We start from the raw sequence: 15,281 nt of genomic DNA on the forward strand, positions 1-15,281 counted from the left end.
TGTTGTTTGAAGAGGCTGTTTGCTATGACCAGTACATTCTCTTGGCAAACCTCTATTACCCTTTGCCCTGCTTTATTCTGCACACCAAGGCCAAATTTGCCTGTTACTCCAGGTATTTCTTGACTTCCTACTTTTGCATTGTAGTCCCCTATAAGAAAAAGGACATTTTTGGGGGGTGTTAGTTCTAGAAGATCTTGTAGGTCTTCATAGAACCATTCAACTTCAGCTTCTTCAGCATTACTGGTCAGGACATAGACTTGGATTAGCATGATATTGAACGGTTTGCCTTGGAAACAGAGATCATTCTGTTGTTTTTGAGACTGTATCCAAATACTGCGTTTCAGACTGTTTTGTTGACTATGATGACTACTCCATTTCTTCTAAGGGATTCTTGCCCATAGTAGTAAATATAATGGTCCTCTGAGTTAAATTCACCCATTCCAGTCCATTTTAGTTCACTGATTCCTAAAATGTTGATGTTCACTCTTGCCATCTCCTGTTTGACCACTTCCAATTTGCCTTGATTCATGGACCTAACATTACAGGTTCCTATGCAATATTGCTGTTTACAGCATTAGACTTTACTTCCATCACCAGTCACATCCACAACTGGGTGTTGTTTTTGCTCTGGCTCCATCTCTTCATTCTTTTTGGAGTTATTTCTCCACTGATCTCTAGTAGCTTATTGGACACCTGCCGACCTGGGGAATTCATCTTTCAGTGTCCTATCTTTTTGCCTTTTCATAGTGTTCATGGGGTTCTAAAGACAAGAATACTGAAGTGGTTTGCCATTTCCTTCTCCAGTGGACCATGTTTTGTTTGCCTCTTATCCTTCTCCATCAGGGGGCAGAAAGAATGAAAACCACAATCATAGAAAACTAACCAGTCTGATCACATGGACCACAGCCTTGTCTAACTATAATCCATGCCTTGTAGGGCCACCCAAGATGGACAGGTCATGGTGGAGAGTTCTGACAAAAACATGGTCCACTGGAGAAGGGAATGACATTTTTACTTCATGTATGTAGAGAGGAAAACATCTTAAATCATTTCCTCTAAATCATAAAGCAAAACTCAATTTTATTTTGTTCTTTTTGTTGGAACTCCCATATTTTGTTCTCAGTTGTTCAATGGACATTTCAAGCATTATATTCATTTTCTTTTTTTTTTTTTGCTGAGGATTATGTTTTAACCTTCATGCACAGATACATAAGCTTTTCCTCTGAGATCGTGCTCCCCAAATCTCCCCCACCCAACTCCCCTTATCCTAACCACCAGCCTTACTCCACTGCCAGGTCCCTGGAGAATCCACAGAGCACCAAGGTCATGCCAGGCAGGCTGTTGTGCCTAATTGTGGATCCAGTGTTGATAAGAGATCCTTGAGCCCACACACAAGCCTGGATGCGGGCAGGTTTAAGCAACTTCTTCCTTGGCCTTTTCCTCTTGGCTCCATCCTGGTTCCTCCAGGGGCTTCCAGGAGCAGGGGAGACATGCAGGATGGCATCCACTCGGTGAAGGCTGACTGCATCCCTTTTCAAAGGGCTTAGGGTCATTGATCACAGGCTTCTACCCATCCAGTTTTCCCCGGGGGTCAGAGTATGCCGTTACCAACAGCTTTGTGGCCACACAGGCAGCTGCTGTGTGTCATTTTCACTCACACAACAAAAATGAAGTCAGTGGCCAAGGACATTGTCCAAAAGTCTCTTCTGTGATCTAAGCAGAAAAAAATATTGCAGAAGGAGGTTAAACATTTTCCAAAGGAAAAGCTAGATTCTCTTAATAGGTTCTCTACTCATAAGAAAGATTTTGCTTTGATTTGCTTTCTCCCTGTAGTTTTCCTCTCATATGGGAAGTCCACATAACTCCTATCTTTGAAATTCCATCATTTTATTCATTTTGTGAAATTACGTGGTATCATTAAGACCAGATTAAGTGTGAGTTATTCTTGGACTAGTCAAATGTGCAGCTAGGTTAAATATCCATCTCGAGCTGGGATTCACCGTTCAGTTGGCAAATATTTTTGTCATTGTGCTGAGCAATTCAGAAAGCAGAGATTTTAGTAAATTAAATTGTAGGATTTAGATTGATATGGGATAATTGGTTTCCCTCCACATTATCTGTTTGTTTGAATAAAACCATTAATGGAAACGGTTAATTAAATTACTTGCTTTGGTTGTCCTAATTTGCACCCCCCCCCAAGGAAATCAGCAAAAACATAAAAATAAAAAATAATACGCATTCACTGGCAGGTTGACAGGTTTCTACTGCCCAGAAGGGTAAGCAACCTGAGAAGCATTGTGTTTCTTTTATCGTGTTCACCATAACTTGGCAATGTGACCCTCTTTATGTGAAGGATAAGAATGTTTAGACCTAATTCTGTAGCTGTCCTTCCAAAGCATGGAATGAAACGCAATACCTTTTACTTATTTCCCTGGATACTCTAATCCCTCCCTGCCTCATAAGTGTCTTTGAGCCCTTCCTCCCTCTGTATCCACAGCAACATGAAATCCCACTGGAATTATCTGCTGTGAAAATGCAGGTGCACTTGTTTAATGTTTCATTGGCCTGAGCACTTCACTTGAACTTTTTTTCTTGGTTCCATGACATGATGACCTTTGATTTCAGAGTGGAGGGCTCACGGTGATGCTAGATTTTGTTTTCACGCATAAAGCCGATAGTGTGATACCCAAGATAGTGCCTTTTCCGAGGTGCCACTGCTTCTGCCACATGTCCATACCCAAATGCCCCTGTGATCCCCTCTTCTGTGTGCAGGAACTTTTTGAATATTGAATATTGAAATAATATTGAATTTTGAATATTGAAAGAATAAAAGCCTTAAATGTTTTATCCCCATATTTCATCTGAAGAAAAGCTAAGATCTATACGTATGTGATAAAAAGTATGATGATTGTGGACTGATACTCTTGTGAAAGTTGCTCAGTTGTGTCTGACTCTTGGTGACCCCAGGGACTGTAGCCTGCTAGGCTCTTCTGTCCATGGGATTCTTCAGGCAAGAATACTGGAGTGGGTTGCCATTTCTTTCTCCAGGGGATCTTCCCAACGTGGGAATCGAAACCAGGTCTCCCACATTGCTGGTGGATTATTTACTGTCTGAGCCACCATAACTATCTAAGAGTATTTTATAACTCTCTCAGAGTATTCTAAGAGTACCTAAGAGTACTATAACTAAGAATATTATGACTATCTAAGTGCCATCACTTCATGGGAAATAGATGAGGAAACGGTGGAAACAGTGTTAGATTAGACTTTATTTTTTGGGGCTCCAAAATCACTGCAGATGGTGATTGCAGCCATGAATTTAAAAGACACTTACTCCTTGGAAGGAAAGTTATGACCAACCTACATACCATATTAAAAAGCAGAGACATTACTTTGCCAACAAAGGTCCATCTAGTCAAGGCTATGGTTTTTCCAGTGGTCGTGTATGGATGTGAGAGTTGGACTGTAAAGAAAGCTGAGTGCCAAAGAATTGATGCTTTTGAACTGTGGTGTTGGAGAAGACTCTTGAGAGTCCCTTGGACTGCAAGGAGATCCAACCAGTCCATTCTGAAGGAGATCAGCCCTGGGATTTCTTTGGAAGGAATGATGCTAAAGTTGAAACTCCAGTACTTTGGCCACCTCATGTGAAGAGTTGACTCATTGGAAAAGACTCTGATGCTGGGAGGGATTGGGGCAGGAGGAAAAGGGGACGACAGAGGATGAGATGGCTGGATGGCATCACTGACTCGATGGACATGAGTTTGAGTGAACTCCAGGAATTGGTGATGGATAGGGAGGCCTGGCGTGCTGCAGTTCATGGGGTCACAAAAACTCAGACTGAGCAACTGAACTGAACCGAACTGAAGAGTAACTTATACTCAGTTATAAATTTAAGAAATTAAATATTTGGATGTTTCTAAATCAGGATGACTGAGATAGCTATCACAGAAAGATATGAGGTTAGAGATAAAATGGAAATGCTGGTGGTAATTTCATATAAAGGCATGAAAGAGGCAAGAACTTCATGGAACAGCAAGAAGATTGACTTTCAAAGAAGAGTGGGAAAGCAAGGTTATGCCCCAAACATAGGCACTGAGATACCACGCTCATGAATTTGAACTTAATGTTTTGGTCATAAAAATAATTAACATGCATTGAAAATGTTCAGTGTAGCAGGAAATATTCTCAGCATTTTATAGGTGCTATTTAATCTCATCCTCACATCACTCATATGAGGAATAAGGCTTTATTATTTTCATTTCACAGGCCAGAAACTGAGCCACAGAAAGGTTGAATAACTTGCCTGAGGCCAAAGAGCTAGAAAGTGCTCCAGACAGGAGTCCAGTAAGACAGTCTGACCCGTGACCCCATGGTCCTAGCCACACTGCTCTGCATTCACCAAAGTGTTGAGCAGACATGGGGACTTTAAGCCAGGAACAATTGAGCTTGGATTTAATTTAAAAAGAGTTCCCAGGAAGATAGACAGGACAGATACTTGTGCCAGAGAGACTAACCCTGAGACTGTTTTCTCTAGGCAAGAAGGTGAGCTAAGGCAGTGTGTCCTGGGAATGGCTGGTGTCGGGTGTTCAAGAGATGTGGACAATGCAAACATAACTGGACGTGGTGACCAGTTGTGGGGAAGGAGAGGGAGGGTAGGAGCCCCAGGTTCCTAACTTAAGAGGTGGTCTGTTGACCATGTCTTTGATGAAGGTGAAAGAGAAGTGGGATGGGGTCACAGGCCTGTTGTTTGGACACATACTGAATTTAGTATGCCTGTGGAGTGGCCACATTAGGACTGATGGGCGTCTGGAAATTAGATTTCTAGCTCAGAAAAAAAAAAGTATAATTTAAAGACATAAGATGAAGTCATGGTGGTCAGTTCCATCACCTGGTCAATCCCAGGCTGAGCATGGAGCCTGGGAAGCTTGGCAAAGGGTAGTTGGGCCATGGAGGAGGAGATGGTGAAGAAAGCAGTCTTCAAGGGGAACCTCAAGGCAGTGCTGTCTCAGATTGAGAGTTCTATATGTTAGCTCCTGGATGGGGCCTCCTCCATGGACCCACCCGTCCCTATTTCCTCCAGCTTTCCCTCCTCAGGATTACCATCAGCAGTGGCACCTTACCCACCATTGCTAGTCCATGGGTGAGCCCCAGAACCCTGCACACATCTCTGCCTTTCTTCAGTCAAACCCCCTGTGGAGTCGACTGTCCACTTCCTGCCTGGACCCTGGATAATATGAGGATCTTCCGTCATTCCCACCCGCCATTCCTTTACAAGTCAGTGCGTAGAGACTTCTAGCTGCTGCCCAGTATTTATTCTGTACTTTGCCTTGATAACAGAACCCTGGGCAGTGTGGTTCTTGGAAAACCCAGTGTGTTTCTCTTTGAAAACCCACATTTCCCAGCCTCCCTTGCTGCTACGTACGGCCATGTCACTAAGTTCTGCTATGTCAGTGGACACACCACGTGAGACTTTCAGGGAAGCTCCTTAAAGAGCAGCCCTTTCTACCCATTCCTCCTCCATTCTGCCTATAACGTGGATGTGGGGTGGATGTGATGGCTGGACTCCAGGAGCCGCCTTGGACCTGAGGTGACTTTAGGAATGGAAGACACACACTGAGAAGCAGAGAAGCAGGGTCTGCTGACGGCATAGCTCCACCTTATCAGCACGAGACAGGTCACTTTCAGGCTTCTTAAGTACAGTTAAAAGAGAAATTTGCTGGGAGAGGCAGGAGGGGAGCTTGAAGAGGAGACAGGATTAATGGGAGACCTCTCTCTTCTGAATCGGAGGGGGAAGGAAGATTGCTCTTGTTGGAGTATGTGGAGGTCGCAAAAAGGGAAATTGGGGAGGGGTCCTGCCAGGGGGGCTTCTTTTCTGTTTTCCTTATGACATGGGAGGTGTTCTCAGTTGAAAATGAGAAAGGGCATAGTAAGGAGAATGATAAAGGGTGAAATGGCAACCCTGAAGAGTGGATGAGGAATCAGAGAAGCCACAAGGAAGACCGCAGAAGGAATTTGGCTGAGGCTAAAGCAGAGGAGTAAATAAAAATAGATAAAAATTAATGAATAGATAAAAATTAAGAAAATGCTCCTCCTCTAATCTTTTGTTGAAACCTTTAACTGTGTAATATAATTCTGGGTAATGTAGGGCAGTAATTTGGCAAATTAAAGTCATTCTACAAGTGGTCCATGTTGTTACTTCAAATTATTCAGTGCCAAAGAGATTGTTTTTGTTGTAAAAGATATCGCTGAATAATCACTAAGCCTCCTATTCACACAGAGATGTGAAAGAGGCCTGCATATAGATGTTATTTATATAACATAAACCACATTTTGATCACTTAGCCTCCAAAGCCCAAATAAATTTTGACCACATGTGAGTATAAACACATATTATTATTTGCATTTTCCGTTAAATGGTAAGAAATCAAAGGCCTATGATTGGTGTGTTTGCAGACTGGCAGCCCTAAGTAGTTGGGGTTAATTGTAACCTTTATGTTATTTGAATGGATTCAAAATTATTATTGTTAGAGGATAGATGTTCTTGGTTTTCTTTGTATCAAATAAGAATATTCGCCTTTAAATGACACACATCCCTAGAGACTTTAGAGCAGACCCTTTCATAATATTTAGCTACTTTTAAATGTCAGGTGCAGTTGAATTTATTCCATTGCCGGCCGTGTGTGCCTTCACCTAAAGGCTCCAGCTTTTAATGGTACTTAACAGATTGTCAGCAAATTGATAGCATTTCCACGTTTGGAAATTTTCCAGTTCCCTCCTGGGTAAGGAGGGCGGGTGTTCTTTTCTAACTTGGAGACGGTTTCTTTTTTGGCGTTCGTTGGTGTAAGGGGAGGGGTGAACCAAGAAGATATTTTTAGGGGAAAAAAAAACGTTCCTTGTCCTGCTGAAGGCCAGGAGAAGAACAGCTCACCCAGAAAATGTTGCTGACTCTAGCTGGAGGGTAGATCTCTCCAGTAGGAGAGCTGTAAATATTTCAGGGAAACCTAGAGGGAAGGAGCGCTGAGAAGCGCCCACTTAATGTGTGTACTGAGTGGACTGCTCACCATCCCCCAGAGCGCTGGTCTCCAGGAAACCTGGCTGAATGAATGCAACCGGTGCTACTTGGGGTCAGAAGGCAAGGCTTTCATTTCTGGTCCAGCTGCTTCTGACCTTCCTGACCATGAAGAAATTATCTACCATTTCCAACCTTGATTTTCTTCAGTCTGAAATACAGATAAATGCAAACCTGCCTCCTACCCCCGGCAGAATTTGTCTTGAAGGTTAATCTCTATGACGATGCCCATAAGTGCACCTTGAGCCCTGGAAAGCCTGATGTGAATAAATACAAGGCAGCTTTGCTCTCAAAAGGAATCCTCCAGCATTCTCCCCTTTGTGATGCTGTGGCCTCCTGATTTGAGTAGTTACAAACATCTGAAAGTCATAAATCTATTGTTGACTGTGGGAATTAGATGACCTTTGCATCCCTGTCCACAGTTTGGGGTCTTACAGGGCAGTGGAGACCAAGGTTAGGTGAGAAGATGCTGGAGCCAAACGACATGGTTCACATCCTACCTGCAGACTTCCTGGGTGTACTGTCTTTGGCAAATCGCTTTGCCTCCGTTCCACACAATAAAGTCAGGGTAGTAATAGTACTGCTTCAAGGACTTGGGGAGGGCCTCGCAGAACCCCTGAGTGCAAGCATTCAGCAAGTTTTCACTGTGGTGGTTAGGGTTCCATGCTGTTTCTCAGAAGTCATCTGAAACTCAAACTTTGCTCGTGTGTGTGTGTGTGTGTGTGTGTGTGTGTGTGCGCGCGCGCGCTTAGTTGCTCAGTCGTGTCAGACTCTTTGCGACCCCATGGACTGTAGCCCACCAGGCTCCTCTGTTCATGGGAATTCTCCAGTCAGGAGTACTGGACTGAGTTGCCGTGCCCTCCTGCAGGGGATTTTCCCAACCCAGGGATTGAACCCAGGTCTCACACATTACATGTGGATTCTTTACCATCTGAACCATGAGGGAAGCCCATGAATACTGGAGTGGGTAGCCTATCCCTTCTCCAGGAGATCTTCCCAACTTTGACTTATACTAAATCTACACGCTTCCTCCTAATTTGGAGTTTGATTTTGTTTTACTCTGAAAAGCAAATTTTTAAAAATTAATGTTCTGCCTTCACTGGCCAGCAGTTTGGGAAGTTCCTGTCATTAGCTGTTCCAGTGCTCTCTTTCTCCTTTAAATGGTTGGTTCTCTTGAAAGGTTTTTGCAAAAAGAGTTGCTACAGTCAAAGAAAGCAGCAACAATTAGAAGACTTGTGAAATAAGGTTCAATTGAATTACAATGAACTTTCACAGAATTGTGCTTTACCTTTTTTTTCTTTTTTCTTCTTTCTCCTTAGCTCTCATCTGAAGTTCAGTAATCTCACCTTGATTTCAACCTACGGACTCCCAGGAAAAAAACTTCTGGGGAATGAACAAAGGAAATTTTTAGCAAATGAGTATGAATTTCATTTTCTAAAATTTATTTTATATGAGCATACAGATGATTTACAATGTTGTATTAGTTTCAGGTGTACAGCACAGTGATTCATTTATACTTATATCCATTTTTTTTTAGATTCTTTTCCCATATAGTTATTACAGAATATTGAGTAGAGTCCCCTGTGTTGTCCTTGTTGATTATCTGTTTTGTATATGGTAGTGTGTATCTGTTAATCCCAAACTCCCAGTTTATCCTTCCCCTGCTTTTTCATACTGAAGCCTAAATGCCCTCATTTATGTGCTGTCCTTTTTCTGCTAAACAGTAGAAAAGGGAAGTGGTGGGCTTTTTTTGTGGGTTCAGACGCTCTTTAGGAGATGCAAATGCACGTTCAGAGTGAATGGCAGGGTTGGGAGGATGCTGGCCTGTTCCAGACATCTGGGATGAGTCTGCTGACCCAGACACCACCTACACTCAGGTTCTGAGTGACTCTCCAGGGCAGGGGAGCTTGGTGACCATACTTGCATCAGAACAGGCAACCTGCTGAAGGGAGCTAAAGGCTGGGTGCCTCCCTGGGGTGAGGGTCTCAGACCCACCCAGCTCTCTAACACCCGAGGTTGATGAAGCAAAGGTCTTTGGAGCGATCAAGGCAAGCGTCAATGTTTCTGTCCCCACAGAATCAGTCTTTGACAACATCCTTTCTAGAAAATGCCATTTCATTATCACTCAGCTTCCACTTATTTTAATTTCCTGAGCAAAGCGTGGGTACAGGCATGATTAGGCTCCCTACCTCTAGAAACAATGTCCCTGTTTCGCCAGGAAGGAGGGAGGAAATTGTTCTCAGTGGGGGTTGTGGGGGTGTTAATTTTAGACCCATGAAGAAGGATAGTCTTTCCTCTGTGAAAAAGGCTGATTTTGCTGTCAAACAGTGACAAAAACAGCAGCCACCTTGCCAGCAGAACCAGGCTCATTTTGACCCAGTACTTTTAAAACCAGACTATAAACTTCGGAGTTTTGGTAAGGACATCATCAGAGAGCACTGTCAGAAGGGGTCTGGGTTTGGAGCCAGGTCGACGGAGGTTAATATTCTGCCCCCACCACAAAGGGGACTTCATCTCTCTGTGCTTTGAGGGATTTGACTGTAGATTGTGCTTGGCTAAACCAGGCTCACTGGAGCTTTGGGTTAAAATCAGTCTAACGCCAAGTTCTGGCTGAGCGAGGACAGTCAATCCATTCACACGCCTTCCCTCACTTTCTGTCTTTCCAAATGACACAATTCCCGGGAAATACCGGTGTTCGCAATCATTTTCTCACGAGGAATGTAATTCAGTCAGCCTGGCCAAGGTTTCCTGTCAGTCTCCAGGCCAGGTGTGTTTCAGAAGAGACGAGAGAGAGAGTGACACTCTGCCCGCCTGATTCTGCGGGGACCTGCATGTGGCTAGCACTCGGTCACCTGGTGCCTCTGCCCGTTCTTCACCCCCATCCATGCTATCGGCCCAGTCACCAGAAAGACTGCAAAAACGTGAATCAGATCATGTCAACTCACCAGCAGCCAGGAGCTGCTCTGTCCAGCATGGCAACCGCGAGCCACATGTGGCTGCTTAAGTTTCAGTTAATTACAGTTCAAGGGGATTAAGGTTTAGCCCTTCAATTACTTGAGCCACTTTTCAAGTGGCCGACTAGCCGCGTGTAACTCGTAGCTCTCCTATCAGACAGGCCAGCTGCAGAAGGATTCTGTCATCACAGAAAGTTCCATATGCTCCATCTAATCTGAAGCCTGTCCTTTTCTGCTGACACCTCTAACCCCCTCTTTTAATATGTTTGCCCTTGTTCTCTCCACTGTAGCCTCACCAGCCTCCTTGATGATTCTTGAACACAAGAGGCAAGTCCCCACCTTGGAGGTCTTTGCTCCCTGGTGGCTCAAATGGTAAAGAATCTGCCTGCATTGCAGGAGACCCAGGTTCGATCCCTAGTTTGGGAGGATCCCTGGAGAAGGGCATGGCAATCCACTCCAGTACTCTTATCTGGAGAATTCCGTGGACAGAGGAGCCTGGTGGGCTACAGTTCATGGGGTTGCAGAGTTGGACACCACTGAGCGACTTATGTTTTTCCACGAGACCCATTCTGACCACCCAATTGTCTGCAACCAATTCTCCAGGGCACTCCAGTCCTCTTCCTCTGTTCTTTTCCTTATTACTGAAATCCTTGTAAATACACAATTTGCCTTTAAAATGGTTGATTCTGAATCCTTCAGCTATATTGCAAACTCCACAAGGGCCGGAATGTTTTGCCTTTTTGTTCGCTGATAGGTCCCAATGTCTGGGACAATGTTCGACCCTTAGCAGGTGCTCAGTAAATTATGTCAGATGGATGATGGATACCTTCAAAAAGTACCTACCAAAGTCCCCTCCACCAGGGTGTAGATAGGGACTAGATAACACAGCCATATAAGATGCTTCTGGATGCAGACCAGCATGTTATCCTAACCCACAGAAGCTACAACTAGAAACAGCAACAGGATGCTGCCTTTCAAATGGTCCTCAGATCATGATATAGGAAACTTTCTGATCATGGAGTTAAAAAATAGCAAGTGTGCTGACATCTGTAAATCTAATTATTCAAATTCCTCCTGCTAAATATTGGGTTGGCCAAGAAGTTCAATCGGGTTTTTCCATACTAGCTCCTGGAAAAACTTGAATGAACCTTTGATCAACCCAATACAAATTCTGAAGTTTTCCATAACCAGTGTTTGGATTTATTATTGCCATTATTATTTTTTGAAGAGCCATGTTTTGTTCCCTTGCCCCGTGCTCCCACACCGTCCAGCCTCTGGTGGAAGTGCTAATGACTTACCCGGGATGCAGCAGAAAGGAGGGCACTGGGAGGGAGGGGGAACAGGCAGAGGGAGAAAGCCACTAACTAGGCGATCCGCTCTGAACCACTGAAGGGTAATTACAATGCTCCTTCTTCCGGGAGTGTCACAATAAACCCTCCTGAAAACCTCTGAGGTCCTTTCCGATCCTGTAGGGTTTTAATTCCATGAAATGCAAGTCTTCACCACACTTACATTTATTATTCCCCTGGAGTTCACTCCTATTTTGCACCTGGGACCTTAGGCTAAGACTTCTGATCTCTAGGTTTGAGGTCACTGCAACTTTGAGCCAGCTGGCCACTCTGTATTTCTACTCCCCACCCCTTATTACCTGTCTCCAGAATGTTCTATGAAGGCAAATTTTCACATTATTTCTGTGTCAGGGTCAAGCTCCCTTGAGAAACATGAAGTTCCATGGACCTCCCTTCTTTGGTTTCTTCTCTGTCTCCCAGAGAACCCTAGTGGAGATATTTCTCTGGTCTCCAAGCCTTGAGATGGTTCCTGCCATGTGAGAATCTTAATATTCATTTACTCTGCTTAGGAAATAATTTTACAGGCAGAACACTTACAGCCTCCAGTATCTAGCTTCATCTACCTGATGGGCAAATTAAAGGAGATCCAGAATGGTTTATAATATCCAAAACAGATGGGCATCACCTGCCCAGTGATGTCCTAAACTGAGAAATGTCATTCTGTGTGGTTGCAGGCTGTAAAAGGAAGCATCCCACATTTTCCATGCTTCCTGAGGTTCCCTAAAGCCCCAGTGTTTCTGAGTGCCAGCCTGCTGGACAGAGCTTCAGATCTGAGCTCTGAGATATGAATTCTGAAATTATGAACACTGCTGACCGACTATCATTAAAAATGGCACTCATCTTAGCCTTTCCCAAATTTCCCCTGAGAACTTGCATCTTTGAGCAGATCCTCATGTGACAAATCCCTGTGCGTTAATGAAATTTAATTTTTTTCCCATCTTGGATGGCTGACAGCACCACTCTCTTAGGAATGGATGATGTCCCAAGTAGCAACAGGCCTTCATGGGTCTCTTCGTGAACGTACGAAATCAATGAAACATCCTGCTTTCCTATAAAGCTACCAACATGGCTTTTAAAAAAAGAATTTCATCTCACTATCTGTTATTTTTCTGTGACAGGTCAGCCCCCTATTTTCTTTTCTTATTAAGAAGAAATTTTCTTGTTTTTTAAGTGTTGTTGCATGGAGAGATACAAAGCCCAGACTCGCTTCTCTTTCACAGGCCCCGTAACAGGGTCTAATGTGTATCCATTACCAGGGTTCTTTTTGTATGGTGCGAGCAGACTCTACGCATGGATCAAAAAGAAAAAATGTTCTCCCATTACCACTTCAGAATCCTGTTTGCCTCTAAGCAGAGTAAACAGGGTTGTGTATTGTTAACATTATCTGGACTAATACTCCTCTCATATGCATCCCACTTGACCGTACAGCATCTCGTACATTCTCATGCCCATCCCTCACAACCCTCGAGGCGGGTGAGGAGGGGTCATTGTCTCCTGCTCAGAGGTGGAGATGGTGAAGTTCTGAAAAGGGGTGCAGAGTCCCCAGGACCCAGTTTCCTTGGCAACAGAGCAGGAACACAGACCCTCGCTCGGGGAAGCCCGGGTTTAAACAGACTCTCAGTTTTCTGCTCTTCTGCATTCTCGGTCTTCAGAACAGGGTTATTAAAACATCCTGTACCTGAGGGTCATGCCCTCCAGAAGATTCTGGAAAGAACCCTTACAGAAATCTAAATAAACCCAAAGCCACAGGAAATCTACTTTTCTTCCATTACAGTGTTGTGTTCATCCTCAAATAGAACCCAGAGAAGCAAACCCGTCCATCCTGGACCTGCTCTTATGGAAGCAGAGGTCCCTATATATCACCTTTGTTGTTAGGAGGGACTCCCCAAAGTCCCCAAGGATTGTACTGGGTGCAAACATAATTCCCCAATTGACACCTTCTTTAAATAAAATGTGTTTTGTTGTTTGAGCATGAAACCATACGCTTATTCTGGATATGAGTCATTTATCAAAAAGCCTTTGCATACGGGCATGGTTCTCTGTATTCTGGACCTCGACCCCTGCCTTTAGGGATCCTCAGGTGTCACTTTCTTCATCCTCGTTTACTCCGAGTCTGTGGTCAATATGACAAGATGACAGTTGTCAATATGACAGTTTAACAGCTAAAGTAAATTTGCACCGGCCATGCATTGGAAGGAAAGTGAAAGTGAAGTCGCTCAGTCATGTCCGACTCTTTGCGACCCCATGGCCTGTAGCCTACCAGGCTTCTCAGTCCATGGGATTTTCCAGGCAAGAATACTGGAGTGGGTTGCCATTTCCTTCTCCAGGAGATCTTCCCCACCCAGGGATTGAACCCGGGTTTCCCTCATTGTAGGCAGACGCTTTACCATCTGAGCTGCCATGCATTGGAAGGAAGAGTATTAGAAATGATTACACACACACACACACACACACACACACACACACACACACACACACACGGGCGTGCATGCACCCTCCCTGGAGTGGACTGGCCTACCCCAAGCAAAACAATTTAGCTTTAATAGGAAGATGTCAATTGGCTTCTAAATGTTTCACAAGGACAAATCTAGACTGCCCAGGTCCTGGTAAGTTCTCAGCAAGAGCACGGGCTCGGCCCACCAGGGGCCCTGAACCAACTCACCAGATGTCTAATTAATGCTCACTATCAGCTGCTCAAATGTCACTGCTGGAGCCTCTCTCTCCGCAGCCACTGCTATAATGACAGAGATCATGAACTGATGTCGCTGTGCTCCTGGGTCAACGTGGTGGCTGCTAAGATGACTGCCATAGACCGAGCAGCCAAGCAGGTCATTGTTTCGGGAGAGAAAGTCGTGCTCTACGACCACCTCATCCTCTGCACCGGACGGCAGTACCAGGGAAGCTCTCGCGGGCTGAGGGAAGCGGGGCGGGGGGACGGGTCACAGGGTGGCTGGGCCCACATCCCAGGGCCAAGAGTGTGCCTCCCACCTGCACATGTGACCAGAACTGGGTCCTCCTGGAAACCCACTCCAAGAAAGCATTCTTCCCAAGGATGAAAACCACAGCAAACTGAAGAAATGGCATCCTTGACACTGTGGTCCCAAAAGTCGAACACTTGCCACTCACCAGAGCAGAATCCAGACACAGCCTGTCACGCATCTACAGGAAATTAACTTTGCCTCAACAGCCTACGGCTTCCCTGATGGTTTGGACGGTGAAGAATCCACCTGCAATGCAGGAGACCTGGGTCCAATCCCTGGGTCCAGAAGATCTCCTGAAGGAGGGAATGTCAATCCACTCCAGTATCCTTGCCTGGAAAATCCCATGGACAGAGGAGCCTGGTGGGCTGCAGTCCATGGGGTTGCAAAGAGTCAGACGCAACTGAGCAACTAACACTTTCAAGAGCCTAACATTTGGCGATGGTGCCAGGTTTACAAGAAAGTATTTCAGACACACACACTTTGTGTCACCCTTGTGGTATTTGTGTGTCTTGGTTACAAAACTCTAGGGAGTGTGGCTGGTGGCTTACCTGGTGACCATGCTCTCCATCTGGGTTAAATTCTCAAACTGTACTCGAGGAAAATGCTCCAGGATGTGACTGAAGCTGAGTTTGAACCTTCTCACTCTGCAGCAGCATTTTGTGCAGAAATAGGTCATCTCTTTGATGGAAAGAGATTTAGATGATGGAGTCTTTTTGTTACATTTCCCCCAAGGAACTGGATAGGCTCCAAGTTGGGTTTGTATGGAGTTATCCACCCTCTCCACCACGTCCCACCCAAACACTGGTCGTATTTTCCTGGTGCTGTCCCAGGCTACCATGGGGATTCACTCATGCTTGAGCTGGTGGTCATGGTGAGGACAGACAGCCTGGCAACCCTGAGCATCACTTACTTCTATCACTGAGCCCCA

At 44.8% G+C, this 15,281-nt stretch overlaps 1 protein-coding gene across 1 annotated transcript in view; it reads left to right on the forward strand.

Moving 5' to 3' along the window:
- CFAP61 (cilia and flagella associated protein 61) overlaps positions 1-15,281 on the forward strand; it is a 236,833-nt gene that overhangs the window by 143,072 nt on the left and 78,480 nt on the right. The window contains exons 18-19 of the mRNA XM_052651239.1: positions 8,389-8,487; positions 14,101-14,265. Coding sequence (XP_052507199.1) covers positions 8,389-8,487; positions 14,101-14,265 — 264 coding nt within the window. The remainder of the gene's footprint in view (positions 1-8,388; positions 8,488-14,100; positions 14,266-15,281) is intronic.

Source organism: Budorcas taxicolor, chromosome 13 (assembly GCF_023091745.1).
Source record: "Budorcas taxicolor isolate Tak-1 chromosome 13, Takin1.1, whole genome shotgun sequence".
Classification (NCBI taxonomy): Eukaryota; Metazoa; Chordata; class Mammalia; order Artiodactyla; family Bovidae; genus Budorcas; species Budorcas taxicolor.